The following is a 20984-nucleotide window of genomic DNA, read 5'->3' on the forward strand; positions in this document are numbered from 1 at the left end:
GTTGCATGTAATTAAAAACTTGCATATTAATATGATACTAATTTTATTGTTCATCCTAATCATTTAATTAGACGTGAGTAGACTCTGATACCAATTGTTGGATTATATATCGCAGCGGAAGCAATCACAGTGTCTTATTCACGTGTGAATTAAACAATTAGCACACACGGAGATTATACGAGTTACCTCTTGAAGCGTGAACAAAGCAAATCGATATCCTTCTCCAGTTCCAGAATTGCAAGACCTCAGCAACCTTCCACAGTCTTCTACTGTGTTACCCAAATAAAGCCGGAAATAGAGAACTTGGGGTGAGCGAAATTCAAGGAAGAAAAACGTGTTGTTTTTTAGTGTAAAAAACGGCCATCTAGTATATATAACTACGTTTTTAGGTTAAAACCCTTTTCCAAAACCTGTTAAATTTTCTTCTTCCACTAAGGAAATGTTTCCTTTATTTCCTATTATTTAGGCACAGTAAGGACCGCAAAATTTAATTAACAAGACTTCATATTATGGAATTAATTTCGAAATTTTGAAATTAATTTCTACCATAATAAATTACGAATTATTCCACTAAAAATTCGTAATTGCACTCCTTAGTTCAATTTCGAAATTCTTCCATAAAACCTTATTTAACTCCCCATGTTAAGATTCAGATACTAATCAATCAAATTAAATTACTGACTATTTAATTTATTGATTACTTCCTTTAGACTTACACTTAACTTATTTCATGTGTCGGATACAAAATCCACCGGCCGGGTTTACACATGAAAACTTATAAGCTTTCATAAAGGAGTATCATCAATCTCAAAATCGAGACATGGATTCCATCAACTAATTATTACTTCGCCAATGTATATCATTGTTATCCAATTTACCAGGCTTATTGACTCGCGAAAGAATCTCGCCTTTTAATAAATCAAAACAACAAGTGACATACACAACTAATAATAATTATATCAGGATTAAGAGTATAAGTACATTAAATGGACTAGAGAAATTATTTTATAAAGTCAGTATAAAATACTCATCTCTACTTGATCCGTTCAATACATACAAAATGTACTAGCACAAGAAGTTGGAATTAAACCATTCCCATAATCAAGATAAATTATACTTAATCTTGTGCTACAATCATTCCGATGATTTGTCCAATTCCATCATTAGATTGTGAACATTAACTTTTATGTCTTACAAGAACCGATGATTTAATCTTCCGTGTATAAGCTAAACTCTATACACTAAATCATCTACTATGTAAGCAATGGACGCACAAACCAACACATGAAAATATCAAAAGGAGTTCAAAATTTAAATTCGAAGTGATTTGGAGTAGATTTGAGCAAGATTTGAGTTAAGTTTCAGAAAAAACGCAAGGAAGAAGACGAAGTCAGTTTTTTATAATTATGTATAATATTGTATAATAGTGTATATGAGTGTATAAACACATCTTATACACTTTTATACGCCTTTATACAAGCGCCTGTAGACGAACTTCTTCCACGATTTTCAGTTGCAATTCTTGTTCAAAATCAGTCCAAAACTCCATTAAATGACTTCAAATTTTATATACAACCTCCTTATACTATTTATAACAATCTAGATAATACCTACTCCAAATTTCTCACAAAATCAAATTCGGAATCTAAACCCACATATTTAAGCTTATTAAAAATCTAATTTTCACCATCCAAATGGATTTGGTTTGTTGAACTAATATTTGGGTTACAGTTACTGATTCAAAAATTAACTTAAAAGCTTGAAGAATCTTTTTTAAAAATTAAATAGTAGTAATTTTGAGAACATATTGGAGTTGGATGTTGAATCTTAGCCTATTATTTTCGAGATAGTTGATTGTAAATTGAAATATGGGTTATAAAATTGAAAAGTAAGGATCCCAGTTGTTCTTATGTGAAATTTTCCCTAATAATTATATCAAGATTAAGAGTATAAGTACATTAAATGGACTAGAGAAATTATTTTATTAAGTTAGTATAAAATACCTATCTCTACTTGATCCGTTCAATACATACAAAATGCACTAGCACAAGAAGTTGGAATTAAACCATTCCCATAATCAAGATAAATTATATTTAATCTTGTGCTACAACCATTCCGATGACTTCTCCAATTCCATCATTGGATTGTAAACATAAACTTTATGACTTATAATAACCGATGATTTAATCTTCCGTATATAAGCTAAATTCTATACACTAAATTATTTACTATATAAGCAACGGTTTACAACATATGCTAACAAAATATACGTGCTATTATAACATGGGTTGTTAAAAGTGTGGTCAGGCAAGGGGAAATCCGTAGGTCGCTCTTGCAGAATGCGAGCTGGTTCTTCACTTATCTCAACAACTGCGCCAAATAACATCAAATAAACGGCCATGGCAGTTCCAACCATAACCTCTCTATCAAAACTGGCCCCTTTTCACCAACCAACACGAACCCAATTCAGCTCACAAACGGCTGCTTCCAAATTTCTCCTCTCTGCAAAGCAAAGATCACTATTTCCAGCACCCACCAACAGCATTTCATCTCAGAACTTGAAAAATGCAGCCACTATTTTGGGGGTCACTGGAGTTACTTTAGCCACACTAATGGTGGGACCTGACACTGCATCTGCTTCTGAAATAGCTGCTATAGCGGGTTCTTCTTTCCAATTCAACGAACCCACTAATGCTCTCTCCTTACCCACCTGGGCTATTCATGTTTCCAGCGTTGTTGAATGGTATTTACTCTGCAATACACAGTATTTTTTAATCCTTTTTTTCTTCAATTTATTTAGCATAAGCTATAGATAAAGACTTTTGACATATGAGTTAAGTTACTAAGTTAGGTAAAAATTTACCAACACACAATGTTTACACGATGTTTATCATGGTTAAAGTAAGAATATATATTAGTTAACTATGATTTAGTATATATATTAGTTAACTATGGTTTACTGATAAGAGGGTAAGCAAAAACATGTCTATATAGTGTACACATTAGTGGAGGTAAGTTTTTACCAGTTAAAAATATATAAAATATTGAAAAAAGTACCTTTGCACTAAGCAATTTGTTAACGTTATAACGACAATAACAAAGGCAGTGCTAGTTGATAAGAACAACAATCAAAACATATAAAGGAGGTACAAATTTAACATGGTTCGGTCAAGGTGACCTGCGTCCAGAAGCGAAGAAGAACAATTTTACTATACCAACAAGAGTACAAAAGAGAGTACATAATTAGAGTAAATACTCTAACTAATCCCAAATACCGCAAGAGTATAGCCTCACAAGATCCCTCCGAAGAAAGGGTTCACACAGGGGTTACCGAATACTCACTCTCTTATACTCTAAAATAAATAAGGAGAAAGAAAGACAAGAGAATAAAAGGCTCTTGACTTGGTGTGTTTTGAAAAGGAAGAATTGATCACCTTTTATAGGAGAAAAGAGCGTTGGATCCAAGTTTGCTACGTGAGGAGATATTATTCCCTCCAATCAAATTCTTTATTTGGCTCCAAGAATATAAAATAGGCATATGCCTATACAAACAAAATGGACCCCACAAAGATAGCCAAAAGATATGGCCACATTACAATCTCCACATTGCTTTGTTTTGGCTTATAAAGTAGATTTGCTCCACCGTCTCTACGAAAGCCCTTGTGGACTGGATCATTCTTCATAAATGCCAATCAAATTCAAGCAAAACTTGAATTTGCCAACTGGAAAAGGCTTTGTGAACATGTGATTGTCTCTAGTGTTGATCTTGTAAACAGAGACCTTTCCATCAGCAATGGTTTCTCGGATGAAGTGATACTTTATCATTCTGCTTCGTCCTCTCTTGATACATCAGATCTTTAGTCAAGTGAATGACACTTTGCCTATTACAGAAAATGGTAATACTACCTTGGTGTAAACTGAGTTCAGCAAATACTCTTTAACTAAAAGACTTCTTTGATCGCATCGGTCACTGCCATATATTCTACTTCTGTAGTTGATAAAGCTACTATATGTTGTAATGTAGCTTTCCAACTGATAGTGCAACCACCAATGCAAAATACGTAGCATGTCGGTAATCTTCTTTTATCAAGATCACCTGCATAATTTGAGTCTACAAAACCAACTAAAATGTTAGTATTTCTCCCAAACTCCAAACATGTATTTGAAGTACCTTGCAAGTATCTGGGAATCCATTTCACAGTATGCCAATGTGTTTTATCATGGCAAGTCATACCGGCTTACCACTCGCTACTTGTGAAATATCTAGACGTGTATGCATTATTGCATACATAAGCTCTTCTTCCTTTGACTGTGATGACTGAGCATTGATAAAAGGGGTACTCACTGGTTTAGCATCTTTCATGCGAAACCTCTCCAAAACCTTCTCCAAGTACTTCCTCTGGGTTAGGAATAGCCTGTTGGCTCCTCGTTTTCTTTTGATCTTCATGACAAGGATTTTCTTAGCTGCTCTCAAATCTTTCATCTCAAATTCACTTTTCAGTTGTGGCAAAGGGTGGTGGATTTGTGTCTTAGGTCACAGGTTCAAGCCCCCACACCATGCAAAGCAAAGCCTGGTATTTAAGTGGAGAAAGGTAGAGGGGCGGGCCCATTACGGATTTTTCGGTCATAAAAAAAAAATTCATTTTTCAGCTGGCCTTTCATATTATGAATTTCTACCAAATTCTTAGCAACAATGAGCATGTCATTAACATATAACAATCCGTACCCAAATAAACTATCAACTAACTTCTGGAAGTAAACACAACTATCATACATGGTCCTCGAATAATCATGCCCCGACATAAACGAATCAAACCTCTTGTACCATTGTCTTAGAGACTGTTTTAATTCGTACAAGAATTTTTTCAACAAGCAAACATGATCTTCTTTTCATTCAGTTTTAAATCTTTAAGGTTGATGCATATATATTTGTTTCTCAAGTTTGCCATGTAAGAAAGCTATCTTAACATCAAGTTGTTTTAATTCCACATCATGCATGCAACTAAGGCAAGCAAGACACAAATAAAACTATGTTTAACATGTGAGAAAACATCATTAAAATCAACTCCTTGTACCTGACCGTAGCTCTTTGCAACTAATCATGCCTTTTACCTTGCATCTTTAACCCCTAGAATGCCTTCCTCTTTCTTGAAGAGCTTTGGTATCAAAGTCGAATCTAACATGATTAATTTCAATGACCAATATGACTCTAACAAAGACTTATGTTTGAGAAATTTGACCGAAGTGCAAACTTCGGAATATGGCAATGAAGATAGAAGTTATCCTAATTCAGAATGGCCTAGATTTGACACTATAAGAAATGGAGGAAACCCCGGATAAAATGATGGCTGAGGAGTTTGCCGTCATAGACAAAAATGCAAAATTAGGTATTATCTTAAATCTTTTAAATGAGGTTTTACATGAAATTTTTGTAGAAACCATAGCCAAAGACATGTGGGATAAATTAAAAACCCTGTATATAAAAGGACAGTGGAAAACAGACTTGTGCAAAAGCTTTACGCTTTTCGTATGGTTGAAGGTATCTTTATACTCTCACATCTTGATATATTTGACTCCTTTCTTATGGATTTGAGTAATATAGATGCTGGAATCAAAGATGAAGATCAAGCCGTATAATTGCTTGTTTCCTTACCCCAGTCATTTAAACATATAAGAGATACTATACTTTATAGAAAGAATAATATTTCTTATAAAGATATCAAATCTATCTTGAAATCAATGAACAGATAGATAGAGATATTACTGGAAAAACCAGTAAGAACCAAGGTGAAAGCTTATTTGTGAGGAGGAGATCCTATAAAAAGGATTCAAATAGATCAAAGTCCAGATACAGAAATGTCGTGTGCAAATATTGTCATAAAAAAGACCAGACTATCTCTGATGTTTTAAGTTGAAAAACAAAGAAAAACATATGGAAAAGAAAAATGAGCACAAAGATACTGACATCGCCGAAGTAAGTGTAGCTGCTGATGAGACAGAGGGAACTATAATTTTAGCAACTAATAATAATTTTAAATCTAAATGAGTGAATTTTGGATTCGGGTTGTTCTTATCATATGTGTCCCAATTGGGATACCACATATGAATCTGTTGAAGGTGGAGTTGTGTTGATAATGTTGCCTATAACGTTATTGGTAAAGGTACAGTTCGAATCAGAATGCTTGATGGTTTGGTGAGAACTCTCACCGATGTTAGATATGTTCCTGACTTGAAGAAAAATCTCATTTTTTCGGGCACTCTAGAATCTCTTGGATGAAAATACATATGTGTGTGGAATTTAAAAAGTTTTTCGAGGTGCTCTTGTGGTCATGAAAGCACGCAGATCTGGTACGTTATATACTTTGTAGGGATCCACTGTTACATGTGTTGCTTCAGTTTCAACATAAGATAAGTCTGATTCTTACATCACCAAATTGTGGCATATGCGATTGGGGCATATGAGTGAAAAAGGTCTTTCCATCCTCAGCAAATGAGGTCTCTTGTGTGGCCAAAGTACTAGAAATATTGAGTTCTGTGAACACTCTATGTCCGGAAAGGAAAAAAAAGAGTCAACTTCAAAACTCAGCAATTCACAGAACAAAAGGTACTTTGGATTACATTCTTTCAGATCTCTGGGGTCCTTCACGTACCCCATCAAAAGGTGGTGCCAGGTATATGTTAACTTTCATTGAGATTATTCAAGGAAAGTTTCGGTTTATTTCCTGAAAAATAAAAGTGATGTTTTCATAACTTTCAAACGATGGAAAGTTTTGATTGAGAAGCAAACATGAAAAAATGTTAAGCGACTTAGAAGAGATAATAACTTGGAATTTTGTAATGATGAATCAAACAAATTCTACAAGAATGAAAGAATTGTTCGACAACGCACTGTGAGGATAACCCCTCGGTAAAATGGTGTAGCAGAATAGATGAATAGAACTCTTTAGGAACGAGCTCATTGCATGATATCACTGGGTTGACAAATGCCTTTTGGGCATATGCTATTTCTGCAGTTTGTTATATTGTCAATCGCGCGCCTTCTGCACCTTTGAATTTTAAGACTCAAGAGGAAACTTTGTCAGATACTCCTGCTAATCATTCCGATATAAAGATATTTGGTTGTTCTGCATACACGCATGTAAATGATAGAAAATTAGAGCTAAAGGCTAAAAAGTGTATTTTTCTTGGGTCATGCATCTAGGGTGAAAGGATACAAACTATAGTGTCCTGATCCCATGGCACCAAAGTTTGTAATTGGCAGAGACCTAACTTTTGATGAATCATCTATGTCATTTTAGAAAAAGTCTTCTAGTTCATGTAATATAGGTAAAGGGAAGAGCACACAGAAGCAGGTGGATGTTGATATTGACATTCGTTTTGAGCCAAACGCATTAACTTTCGAGCAAAATACAGTTGAAACTCCTGAAGTGTAGACTCTTGAAGTCGAACTAGAAGAGACTCTTGTGCTCATTTTTTTTCGTATGCTTTTCAACTTGAAGCATTCAGAGATAATGTGACCTTTCTTATGACAATATTTGCACACAACATTTTTGTATCTGGACTTTGACCTTGATTTAGACCTCTCACTATTTGATAGGATCTCCCTCTTACGAATAAGTTTTCACCTTCGTTCCCACTAGTTTCTCCTGTAACATCTCTATCTATCTGTTTATTTTTTTAATTTAAGATAGATTTGATATTTTTATAAGAAATATTATCCTTTCCATAAAGTATAGTATCTCTTATATGTTTAAATTACTGGGGTAAGGAAACAAGCAATAACACGACTTGATCTTCATATTTGATTTCAGCATCTATATTACTCAAACCCATAAGAAGGAAATCAAATATATCAAGATGTGAAAGTATAGGGGTACATTCAGCCATACGAAAAATGTAAAGCTTTTGCTTCAGGTAAAGTCTTTCCATTGTCCTTTTCATATACAACAACAAACCTTTTCATATACATGATTTTTAATTTATCCCACAGCCAAAATGCCTTTGGCTGTGGTTCCTGCAGAAACTTCACGTAAAACCTCATTTGAGAGATTTAAGATAATACCTAATTTTGTTTTTTTGTCTATGATGGCAAACTCCCCGTTTGTTATTTTATCCGGCTTCTTCTCCTTTCCTTGTAATACCAAATGCAAGCCATCTTGAATTAGGATAGTTTCCATCTTTAATTGTCACATTCCGAAGTTTGTATTTCAGTCAAATTTCTCAACATAAGTCTTTGTTAGAGTCATATTGGCTATTGAAATCGATCCGGTTAGATCCGACTCTGATTTCAATGGTCTTCAAGAAAGAGGAAGACATTCTAGGGGTTGAAAATGTAAAGTATAAGGAAACATTAGTTGCAAAGGACTATAGGTAGGTATAAGGAGTTGATTTTAATGATATTTTCTCACATGTTGTTAAATATAGTTCTACTCTTGTTTTGCGTGCCTTAGTTGCCTTGTAAGATTTGGAATAAGAGCAACTTGATGTTAAGACAATTTTCTTACATGGAAAACTTGAGGAACAAATATACATGCATCAACCCGAAGGATTTGAAATTGAAGGAAAAGAAGATTATATTTGCTTGTTGGGAAAAATCCTTGTACGGATTAAAACAGTCTCCAAGACAATGGTACAAGAGGTTTGATTCTTTTATGTTGGTTCATGGTTATTCGATGAGCATGTATACTAGTTCTATTTACTTTCGGAAGTTAAATGATGGTTCATTTTTGTACTTATTATTATATGTTGATGACATGCTGATTGCTGCTAAGCATTTGACAGAAATTCACAATTTAAAAGGTCCGCTGAAAAGTGAATTTGAGATGAAAGATTTGGGAGCAGCTAAAAAAATCCTTGGCATGGAGATCAAAAGAGATAGAGGAGCCAACGAGCTATTCCTGACCCAAAAGTACTTGAAGAAGTTTGGCATGAAAAATGCTAAATCGGTGATTACCCCTCTTGCTGCTCATTTTAAGTTATCAGCTTTCAATTACTACAGTCAGAGTAAGAAGAGACGTATATGACATAGGTATTATATTCTAGTGCAGTCAACAATATTATGTATACAATGGTGCGTACACGTCCAGATAGTTCACAAGTAGTGAGTGTAGTAAGTCGGTATATGGCTTGCCCTGGTAAAACACATTGGCAGGCTGTGAAATGGATTCTCAGATACTTGCAAGGTATTTCAAACACATGTTGGGAGTTTGGGAGAAATACTAACACTTTGGTTAGTTTTGTAGATTTAGATTATGCATGTGATCTTGACAAAAAATATCACTGATAGGCTACGTATTTTGTATTGGTGGTTGCATTATTAATTGAGAAGCCTAGATGCCCCGGTTAGGAAGTGTGAGCGGTTGGCTCTGACGGGTATGAGGAGAGGTAGAGGGTGGCCAAAGAATTATTCGGGAGAGGTACTCAGACAGGATATGACGTGACTCCAGCTCACCGAGGATATGACCCTTGATAGAGAGGTATGGAGGGAGATCATTAGGGTTGTAGGTTAGTAGGTAGTGAGCGTTTTTCTGCTCCGTTCTGCGTGAAAGTCTAGTCGGTCAGTGTCATGTTTTAGTATGCTAGTGGTACATGTTGTGCTCGTACTATTTTCTAGGACCTTGTCACTGTACTGATTATTGATATTGCTTTTCCAGGTATATTTTCTGATTCTTAGATCCTTGGTACTATCTTCCTGGTTATGTTGTTATTATTCTATTGTCGCTTTTCATCTTCTTGTGCCGAGGGTCTAAGCCTCTCTACCCTAGGGTAGGGTTAAGGTCTTGCGTACATACTATCCTCCCCAGACCCCACTTGTGGGATTATACTGGGTTGTTGTTGTTGTTGTTGTTGGCTGCGTTATCAATTGGAAAGCTACATTATAATATGTAGTAGCTTTATCAATAGCGGTAACCGAGACAATCAAAGAAGCCTTATGGTTGAAGGGTCTATTTGCTTTACTCAGTTTACATCAAGGAGGTATTACCATTTTTTGTGATAGCCAAAGTACCATTCAATTGACTAAAGATTAGATGTATCATGAGAACACAAAGCATATTTATATCAAGTATCACTTCATCCGAGAAACCATTTCTAATGGAAAGGTCTCTGTTAAGAAGATCTAACATGTTCACAAAGCCTCTTCCAGTTAGCAAGTGAACTTGATTGGCACTTATAAAGAATGATTTAGCCCACAAGAGCTTTTGCAGAGAGGGTGGAACAAATCTACTTGATCAGCTAAAACAAGACCAAGGTGGGGATTTGTAATGTGGCCATATTTTTTTGGCTATCTTGTGGGGTCCATTTTATTTGTATAATCATATGCCTATTTTACAATATTGGAGTCAAAGAAAGAATTTGATTGGAGGAGAATAATATCTTCTGTTGTAACAAACTTGGAGCCACCGTTCTTTTCTCCTATAAAAGGAGATCAGATCTTCCTTTTCAGAACACACCAATTCAAGAGCCTTTTATTCTCGTCTTTCTTTCTCCTCATTTATTGTATAGTATTTTGTAAGCTAGTGAGTGTTGAGAATTTTTTTTTTGTGAACCCTTTCTTTGGAGTGATCTTGTGAGGTTATGCTCTTGGGGTATTTGGGATTAGTTAAAGTAGTTACTCTCTTTTGTACTCTTGTTGGTATCGTGAAATTGCTCCTCTCCGCTTGTGGATGTAGGCCACCTTGACCGAACCACGTTAAATTTGTACTTCCTTTATATGTATTATTTGCCGTTATTATCAACTAGCATTGTCTTTGTTATTGTCATTATAACGTTTTAAATTCCGCACTATCCTAATGCCCGACCCTAACACAGTTTGTTTTATATCTATTGTGCTCACATCAAGGTCTCTAGATGTGGAAAGATTGCAACTTTTATATCTAATTTGGGACGAGAGAGTCTGTTTTTGTGCTGAATGAAATGACCGCTAATACTTTGTTTAAAAGGGTTACTGCGATGGCTCTGGTTTGGCAATACGGGGAGAAGTCTGGGAATGCTTCTTGGAAGGGACTCTCTTGGGGCATGGTGAGTACTGTTTATTTTTAGAGTTTGTGAAACTTGGTTCAGATTGATTCATAATATGCATAAAGTCTTGATTTTGGTTAACTTTTGTGCTTTAAGTTTCCGGCTCTGGAATGTTGTGTTTAACCATTAATTGGCCAATGAGGCGCGCCTCAAACACTTAGGCCAAAGTGTTGTAACCAAAAGAGTCACAGGTTCAACTCTCGCCAGCGACATGTCTGGCTCTTTTCTAATGTATGTTACTTATTTCACCCACTATGTGTGTTATCGTTTGAAATTTGATTTATTTAAGAGACTATTTGTGGGTCATTGTTACAATTGTCAATAGTGTACATGTATTCATGTGTTTTTTCTCAATATAGATAAGACTATAATTTGTAAAGACATAAGAGAGGGTGGGTGTTTAAACTATCCTGATTGTTATATTAAGACCATCTCAACCTGTGGCTCATTAGACTAGAGGCCTTGTACGTTTTCATGTGATCACTATAGAATGAGTTGAAAAAGAAGTATCAAATACATGCACCGCAGGAGAGTGTAACTCTTGTAAAAGTCAGCCTCTCAATTGGAGAATGTGGGGGCAGGGAGAGAATCCTTTTTTATTTATTTAAAATATCGCCTCTCACGCGTCTGGAATAAGTGTGGTACACTCACAGTGCCATATGTCAGCAACGTGTGTCTAATAGGCATACTTTGAGCATGGATCAGGTGTTCAGTTGGTCGTAGCCTTAGTTTAGATGTCTATATGAAATTTTTTGACAACTTTGAGTGGCCGCTTTTGTATTATGCCTTAGCCATTTGTATTTTAAGCTGTTGCTTTGCACCAAAAGCACTGCATACTCCAGATTCCCGCAATCGATAAAGTAACTACATATCTATCTCGGCATTGTGCAGGTTTAACATGACATTTGTCAAGTAGGAACAATTTCTTATGAACCAGATAACTGTTCAGTCAATTTCTTTAATCTGGATTAGCCTCTTTCATCGTACTTTTTTTCCCAAGGATTTTTGAAACTTTCTTTGAAATTGATATTGTTGAAATTAACTGAAGTTAATAAAATTTTCAAGCATAGGAAGTTTTTGTTCAAGCACTAGCCAGCTGCAGCTTTGCTGCTACCATTACAAATAATTCTCCCTCTGGATGGTTATGCAGGACATGATGAGATTACAGGAACCTGAGACTGTGTCTTGATGCTTGTTAGTTCCTTCAGTAAACATTTGGATTTTCTCCATAAAGTAAGTAGGAGTGTTGCACTGTAGATCAACAACAACAACAAACCCATTGTAATCCCACAAGTTGGGTCTGGGGAGGGTAGTGTGCACGCATACCTTACCCCTACATTTAAGAAGTTAGAGAGGCTGTCTCCGGCAGACCCTCGGCTCAGGAAAGATAAAAGGAAGGAACAACAACAAGCAAACCAATCGGAAAACCAAAGCAAAAATACAAAACTAACACTCGGTAAGGCACAATTGTTTAAGGAGGTGTAGACCAAACTGTAGACCAATTGTAAAAAAATGAAATTCTGACAGTTGTTTAAGGAGGTATTGGTGAGGTAGTTTGCAATCTATATGTGTATGTCATGAAAAAAGTGTCAATTAGGTAACTCTTGAAACTGACTTCCCATGTTTGTATGTAATTAATTTAAAATTTGAATAAAAGAAGAAAAATATACCTATAGAGCAATTTGATTCACTAAAGTGATGGATGACTTATTTAAATTCCCAAAGTACACTGTCTGATGGGAATTGATAATTACTGCTGATCCTGCCGACGCTGCCAACAGCTCTATGTTTGTATTGTAAACTTAAGAGGAATTAAAATGGGTTCTAAACACAATACATCTTATATCCCCTTTGTCACAGAGGTAAACATGTTGATTAAGAGTTTCAGCCTTTAGATTAGGTGGTCACACGATTTTCGAGTCTTTGTTAAAAGGTTACCACATGCTATGGTATTGGTTTCTCTTCTTTTTTCCAGCGTTTTCCGCCAAATGTATATTGTCTTTTCCCTCTTGTTGGCTCTTTAGCAGCTTATGAGTACAACTCTCTGGTGTAGGTGCCCCTGCTAGGTGGAGCGTTTTGTGCCTGCACTTGGCATTTCTTTTACAACTCAGAGTCCCTTGAGGTAAGTGTATCAATTTACTTATTTACTTATTAACAGGAAATTTCTACCATATACAAAGTCTTACTAGGAAAAAAACGTATAGTGGTTCAAGAGATAGTTGGCTTTTCCTGAAGGGGTGGGGGTGGGGGAGGGGGAGTGAGGTGATTGTTTGTATGATCACACTGATAAATTACTGCAATTTAATAACCTTATAACTGCTTTGCTAGCTTCCATTTCTATTTGCTTGCCATGACCTTTATACAACTGGGAGTTTGGGGAGGGGGTGGGTGGGTTCGTTCCTGTCCTTTTGTCATTACATTCTTTAAAGTGAACCTGAATTTAGATTATTGGTTATACACACCATTGACAATTGATATAGTAATAGTTGTGATAAACTTGTAAGTGTACCAGCAACTAATCTGGATATAAATGCTTGAACCCAATAAGAAAAAAACAAAGAGACACTATAACAACAACTTCGCCTCAGTCCAAACAAGTTGGGATTGGCTGTATAAATACTCATTGACCATGTTTTTCCATCTAAGCTCAATTTATGTCATCATCATACCAAATAAACATAAAAGTGAAAAATAAGTTTTATATAATAATAATAATAATAATAATAATAATAATAATAAAAGTTCTTTATACTTTTACCGGAAAAAATACTCCCTAGAAAAGTAATATGTTCAAAATCAACATACTAGCAAGACTAAAACCTATTCCAAACTAGTAGATATCATATGAATCTTTTTTCTTCCATTGTCCCTATCTTTTGCTAAGTCTGCATTGATTCCAAGAAATTGTAGGTCTTTTGAGACGACTGTGATTTTAGGTCTACCTCAACCTCTTTTAGTACCTTTACTCACCAAAGTTTCAAAAAAGTGGAAAGTACTATTTAATGCTTTAAAGAATTTTGTTGATTTCCCTTCCACTTTCACTCGTTTGCTGGAAATAGTAGAATATAATTCTTCTTTCAAGTATTCCTAATTTAACCGAGGTTGATATATTTACAAGAACTGGTCAATTTAAATTTTAAACCATAAGGCAATGCGCATGCGTTTCGTCTCCAGTTCTATTCCAGCTTTTCCCATTTGAAGCATTGCTTGGTATTCTTAGACAATACTTATCTTGTTTTTTTCTTCTTTCTTTTGTGTGCTTTAAATGACACGCATTGGATGCATGAATTTCAGGTATTAGTGGCTCTACAAGCAGCTTTGACAGTTCTTGGTAATGCCACAATGTGCGTCGCTGCATTCCGTATATACAGATCACAGGAGCAATCAAAAGAATCATGAGCATCGAGTTTGGTGTACTTTCCCAACTTTCATCACTCATTCAGCTTCCTTATCTACATGGTACTTCATCCGATTTCTTGCAGTCTCTTTTTCATCTTCAAGTGGGACATAAACTTTAAGCTGATTGTTTTGGCAGAAGAAGATCCACCAGTGTGGATCGCGCTGTCCCTGTAAGATATAAATTAATTCTGTCTTTTTGGTGGCTGGTGAGTTTGTCAAGATAGTTTCTTGACTTTGGACTTTCCAGTTGCATTGTTGTACATTCTTTGAACAGCTCCTTTTAGACATCTAAAGATGGCCATTATTGACTTCCTAGGAACTGTTGTTGTCAAATGAATCATATCCGACATCTTCAACATGTTCATTGTTTATGTACTGTATCCAATTACCTGCTTGACTAGTTTTCCGGAAAAAACCTATCTACCTTCACAAGGTAGGGGTAGGGACTGAATACATTCTACCCTCCCCAGACCCACTTTATGGGAATACACTGGGTATGCTTGACTAGTTTGGAAAATTGCTAGCTGCCTGCAGTTTGGCTGTATGAATACAACAACATAGTGATTGTCTTTGTTATTGGCCTCGGCCTTAGGGGCATCGCGTGACTATCAATCAATCAACTATACCTCAATCCGAAATTAGTAGGATTTGGTTGTACGAATCCTCTGTATCTATCCCATTTTGCATCGCACGCAAGACTGCAGAAATATAAAAGACAATCTGAAGCTAACCTTTGTAAATATTTGTCAAGATTAACTTTGAGGGTTTGGGGTGGGGGTGGGGGTGGGGGTGGGGTGGGGATGGTCTTAACACTGTATTTTCAGCTGTGTGCCTTAATCCTTGAATTTATGCATGTTGCCTAATAATTTACAAATTCACAATATATGTGCCCCTATGCTGTAGAGTCAACTGGTTTTTCTTAAACCCTGCATACTTAGGGTAGAGGTGGAATGTTAAAATAGTTGAAACTTTATTTAGAAACCTTTTATGTAAGAAAGAATCCTAAGCACAGTTAAGGTCAATGCATAGGGATGTGCTCTGCCTTTAATAATACCTTGAGGCCCAAAGTTAATTGAGTAATTTCAAATGGTATTATGATTCCAGAGGCCATTTTGTTGACCTTATGTCTAACTTTTTAAAGTCCAAAGTTACTCTCCAAATACACACTAAGAAGTTTGACTACTTGTTACTCCCCGAGCATACAAAAATTTGATGTTGAATACTACTACGACAATAACAACATAACCAGTATTATCCCACATCGTGGGGCCTGAGGAGGGTAGTGTGTATGCCTTATCCTTATCTTATGAGGATAAAGATGTTGTTTCCAATAGGCCCTCGGCTCAGGAAAGTATAAGCACCACATTAATGAAAATATAGACAAAAATGTAGAGTGCCAAAAAGTCATATAAAAGCAGAATAAAAACAACAAGATAGTAAGGTGATCAACAATGAAAGAAAACAACGGTTAGTCACAAAAACCTACTACCAACAAAAAGCGAGACTACGTGCCAATCCTACTGTTATGAACATTCTAGACTACCTAGTTTACTACCCTAATCCTCGACCTCCATACCTTCCTATCAAGGGTCATGTCCTCGTCAGCTGAAGCTGCACTATGTCTTGTTTAATAACCTCTCCCTACCTCTTCTTTGGCTTACCTCTATCTCTATGTAGTCTTTCCAATGTTAACCTCTCACACCTCCTCACTGGGGCTAATACTAGAGGATAATTAATTTCTTATAAAGTTTAAGTTTTCTGCTAAACACTCTAAGAAATATTTACGCAGTCAATATCTTATGTGGTAATATATGATAACATGATAAAGTATGTTAAATTACACTGTTGGTGTGAAGTTTTTTTGCATTATCAATATATATAACTTAAATCATCTTCTTAAAATCGTGTATTAATTCTACTTCATGATATCCTGAAACTAGGAATATGAACCCTTGGCTTCGCAAAGAAAAAATCAAAGCCTACCAGTCCAGTTTTATTATTAATTCAGATGTGAATACTGTTTGTTATTGCATTTGAAGTTGATTAAAAGTATTTTTTTGATTTCTTCCATAAAAGTGGAGTTTTATATAATTGAACAATTAAATAAAGCTAATGTTGCCATAGAGAAACAGACAGTCTCGAGCCAACAGCCCTGACTTTTGAAAAAGTGCTATTTTTACTTATGATTTTAGTTACCTCACGTGTTAAGAAGCTTCAAATAACTCCTTTTTTGGGAAAAGAAAAGGTTGTTTTTGGTTGGATTTATGCAATTTACATGATCCTAAACTAAACTTCATTTTACTGTTACTTTGCCTGTTAAATCATTTCTTCCCCATACTTTATTTTTAACTCAAATGAGTAAATAATAAATTAGCTTCCACACTAGCATTTGAATTTTCATAAATCTATATGCATCTATTACAAGAACGACTTTCTTGTATTAGATTGCGAATGAACGAGTTAGAGCAATTTATAACTAATTAAGCTAGTTAGCAATATTGGCCACTATTTCAAGAATATATTGACTTTCTTTTTCTGTTTAATTAAAAATCGTTTTCCATCTCGTAGTGCTTGCACCTCTCGCCTTCGCCTATCAGGATAGTGTTTAAAGAGAACTTTGGCGCATGCATTGCTACTTCATTTGCACTATTTAAATTTAAACGTTTAAATCCTACCAAAGACTCCTTTTTGTTTTTTTCTCTCGTCTTTATTATATATAATAAGCTCATCCCCAAAATATTTGTGACAAAAAAGTTTGTCCTACTTTTTATTTTTAAAGCTTCTAAAGGACCAAAACATGCTAGTATAAAGTTTGTCAGATTTTTTAGTGTCCTTTATTTTAGATTTTTATGTGTTCATCTTTTATTAGCTTTATAAGCCGTTTTTCTCTTTCCCCTGAATCTGATTGTCCCACAATTAACTAGCTAAAAAAGTAAAAATCAAGAAAAACTCATTTCTAGATTACACTATCGATGTAATTCAACCTGTTATATGGCATATTGTCATCTTCTTTTTCAGATCGCTAATTCAGCTTACACAAATAAAACTAATTACCAAGAAGTACTCTAATTTTATAACAACATAAACGAAATAATTTATGAATAACAAAAGTAGCTAGCATACATATACACTAAGTGAATATTATTTTTATCCACTCTTTTCCCTCATTAATATAACAGTTACTTTCTTCATTGACATGATTGCTTATGAATGGGAAGTTGGTTAAGAGTAGTGGAGCCTGTGTCAAATTGAGAAAATTTCTTCTGAAACTGAGACATTAAACTAAGGTTTTCTTGATGGAGGAGGCTTGCCTTCTTCCTCAATTTCTCATTCTCCTCTAAAATGCTCATATTTTCCATGTATAGCTTCAAGTTTCTCATTTCCATATCCTCAGCTGCTTTTTCCTCACTTCTCTTCCTCCTTCATAACCAGAAAAAACCAATTAATTAACAATTTAATTTCTATATATTGATGATGTAAAGGAATTTTTACAAGTATCAGGTCATTTAAAAGATAACTACGGTTGCCGTTTATAAAAAATGAGATTAGTAACCTGAAAATAAAGATCGTTACTTGCTAAAACAGATTAAAATATACTGATAGAATAAAAAATTTTTACTCCATCATTGGCATAACTGGTAAAGTTATTGCTATGAGACCAAGAGGTCACGAGTTCGAGCTGTCAAAACAGCCTCTTAGAGAAATGTTGGGTAAGACTACATACAATAGACCTTTGTGGTCTTGCCCTTTCCCGCACCCCACATATATCGGGAACTTAATGCATTAGGCTGCCCTTTTTTACTCCTTCATTACATTAATCCACTAATTACACTATAGGCGAAAAAAAAAAGATCTTCACACCTTAAAGAGGAAAGTGATCATAAAATAAAGTGAAAGAATAAAAGAGCACCAATTAATCTTTTGTCAAATACCTTGTAAGCCTATGAACTTGAACTCGAGAGAGCTTTGGTCGTTGTTTTTTCTGCATTAAAACATAAATGGGACGTGATGAACTCCACTCTGCAGAACTGATACACATTTCTTCCTCTTTTTGTGTGTGTGTGTGTTTTAGTTCAAGAAGAAAGTGAGAGGAATAGAGGTGTGCTATAATGAAATGTTGAGTTGAAGTATATGAAGGTGGTGCGATCCTATAAATAGGTGGAATTGTAGTTTTCAATATGAATAAGCATTACTACTTACCATGTGGTTCCCTGGCTATTTTTGCAACTAATTAGGGGAGAGAGAGAAGAGAGAGAGGAGGCTAATATTTTTTCAAGTATAGTAATGATGACTAAGGGACTCATGATTACAAATAGCAGCAATCCATCTATTTCCATGTAGAAAAAGCCTTATAAGAGGGATATGTCTCTCTGCCTTATTAACTTCCTATATTTTTCTATTTTTTTTTTTTGTACTTATATCTTGGTTTATCTATCTTAGGAGTTGGTGTATTTATGAAAAGAGGGCATATTTGTCACTATGGTATAAAATTTCCCTTCTAGTATTTGTCATGTTCAGGTGAAGAACTTATCAAAATATGCCATGTGTTCACCTACTATTCCTAATTATTTTTCACTATTCACCTACATATCCATGCATATAAATGCACATTATTCTTAGTCACACCTGGTAGGCTCGTGTCATATTTCTCATAACGGGCATTGTAGTTATTCCTTATGCTTTTTTCCTTTGGCATCTAGATATAGGAATTTGCAAAGAACATGACAACTATAGGTTATTTCGTGTTTGGTCTGTTACACAGTGGTGGGAGGGGAATCTTTGTTGGGTTAAGTCGGTCGAAAGATACTTTTAACATGTGTGATATTATTTTTTTGGGTCAAGATCGTATAATTTTCTCCAAAAAGATCTCATGTCATTAAAAATATCATAATATCTTTTAAGAACTTCTTTTTCTTATCAACTTTCATGGAGGACCTTTTTCATGTTTCCAACAATTTTCCTCTTAAATACCCACATGGCCCCTCACACTATGATTCTTAGGCTTATCTGGAGATTCACTGTGTGCTATCCATAGCATCGATTATTTATGACCAACAAAGCCCATAGGTTTTTTTTTTGGTTTTTTTTTTGTTTTGCGTGAGCTATGGGTAAAAGTATTATACAACGCTCGTAAACTGGCAAAGGTACCAAGTGGGGCAACATGTCGTCACTTTGTCATCTCTATACTTATTTTGTCAAACATTGGTTTTGATATTAGTTATTGGGCTAAGCCGGCTCACACATACTCTTAATATTGTGTCATATTATTTATTTTGAGTCAAACCCGCAAGGTTTCTCGAGGAAAAGCCTCACATGCACCCTTTATAGTATCAATACATTTTATATGTAACTTTTTTTCTTATCAATTTCCAATATAATACTTTGTTTGCTTGCCAACATATTAAAGCTTTAACTTCTCTTAGGAAAATGGACTATACAAATTGACAATCTTAATTCCGTACGTTTTGTTAGAAAGTTGGTTGACTTATTATGAATTAGAATGGGGTAGCTAGTGGCTTCAGGATCCTGTAACAATGCTTAGTACGCAAATTAAACTATCCTGGAATTATAACTCTGAACTAATTTATTCTATTTGGGAGGTGGGATAATATAATCCCAAATTTGATGGGATAATAAGACTGGTATTAAATTCATACGATATTTGGTTGACGATATTGTATAAGATAAAATATGTTTACATTAAATGACCGCACGAGGAAATGATACGTGAAGCCGAAGACAGAAGATAGTTGAGTCTAAAGGCGACGATCACGTCTGTTACCAGAGAGAATGATACTCACAGAGATGAAATAAATGTCTGCCACCCACCAATAACATTTAATGAGGAATATTCTATATCGTTAAGTACCCGGCCCATTACAAGGAATATGGTATTCATTCTTTGCCGTTACACATTCTTCAATATCCGCCATAATTTCTGGACTAATTTATCCCACACAGGAGGTGGAATAATATAATCCCAAGTTTGATAGGATAATGTGGGATATCCTGTATTAAGACTGGGATTAAATTTATACCATGTTTGGTTGACAATATAAATTTATCTATACCGTCAACCAAACATAGTATAAATTTAATCCTACACTTTATTGCACCTTATCCTACATACCAAACGACCTTGCCGACCACCGTTTGTGTCTTTATGTCACGACCCGGAATTTTCACCGTCGAGATCGTGATGACGCCTAATATTTCACTTGCTAGGCAAGCCAACGTTAGAACAATTTATCTTTTTTAACAGTTTAAAATTTAATAATGAAGAAGAACTGATTTAACTGCAATAATCCAAAGTAAATAATGCGAAAGCTAAAACAACCAAACGTTAAATACATCCCTGAACACGGTGTCACAAGTGCACAAGCTACTAGAATAGTACATACAAGGGTCTGAAATAACATAAAAGCTGTCGGAAAGAAGATACACAGCTAAATAAAAACAAGGAAGGGGACTCCAAGAGCTGCGGGCGCTGCGCAGCTGTACCTCAAGTCTCCGCAAGCTGACCAATCCGAGCTCTCTAGTAGCCGCCGCTGGGACTGACTCCAAAA

At 35.3% G+C, this 20984-nt stretch overlaps 1 protein-coding gene and 1 long non-coding RNA gene across 2 annotated transcripts; one reads left to right on the forward strand and one right to left on the reverse strand.

Annotated features, from left to right (window-relative positions):
- Positions 1–2261: 2261 nt before the first annotated feature.
- On the forward strand, positions 2262–14803 carry LOC104246119 (uncharacterized). The gene is made up of 4 exons (XM_009801878.2): positions 2262–2743; positions 10941–11019; positions 13073–13141; positions 14314–14803. Exons 1-4 carry the CDS (start codon positions 2400–2402, stop codon positions 14416–14418), a joined length of 597 nt encoding a protein of 198 aa, XP_009800180.1. The 5' UTR covers positions 2262–2399; the 3' UTR covers positions 14419–14803.
- A 2665-nt stretch (positions 14804–17468) lies between these two features.
- Positions 17469–18722, reverse strand: LOC104241727 (uncharacterized). Its single transcript, XR_011401562.1, has 2 exons — positions 18351–18722; positions 17469–17838 (listed from the first exon to the last, which is right to left on the reverse strand). It is a non-coding gene; the product is annotated as an uncharacterized lncRNA (long non-coding RNA).
- Between the last annotated feature and the right edge of the window lie 2262 nt (positions 18723–20984).

The sequence above is a fragment of the Nicotiana sylvestris genome, chromosome 8 (assembly GCF_000393655.2).
Source record: "Nicotiana sylvestris chromosome 8, ASM39365v2, whole genome shotgun sequence".
Classification (NCBI taxonomy): Eukaryota; Viridiplantae; Streptophyta; class Magnoliopsida; order Solanales; family Solanaceae; genus Nicotiana; species Nicotiana sylvestris.

What these genes read in the sequence shown, in the direction of transcription:
- LOC104246119 (XM_009801878.2), top strand. Translation starts at nt 2,400, where the DNA reads ATGGCAGTTCCAACCATAACCTCTCTATCAAAACTGGCCCCTTTTCAC. An exon ending in GTTTCCAGCGTTGTTGAATG is followed by an intron (nt 2,744 to 10,940) that starts GTATTTACTCTG and finishes TTTGTTTAAAAG; the next exon opens with GGTTACTGCGATGGCTCTGG. An exon ending in ACAACTCAGAGTCCCTTGAG is followed by an intron (nt 13,142 to 14,313) that starts GTAAGTGTATCA and finishes CATGAATTTCAG; the next exon opens with GTATTAGTGGCTCTACAAGC.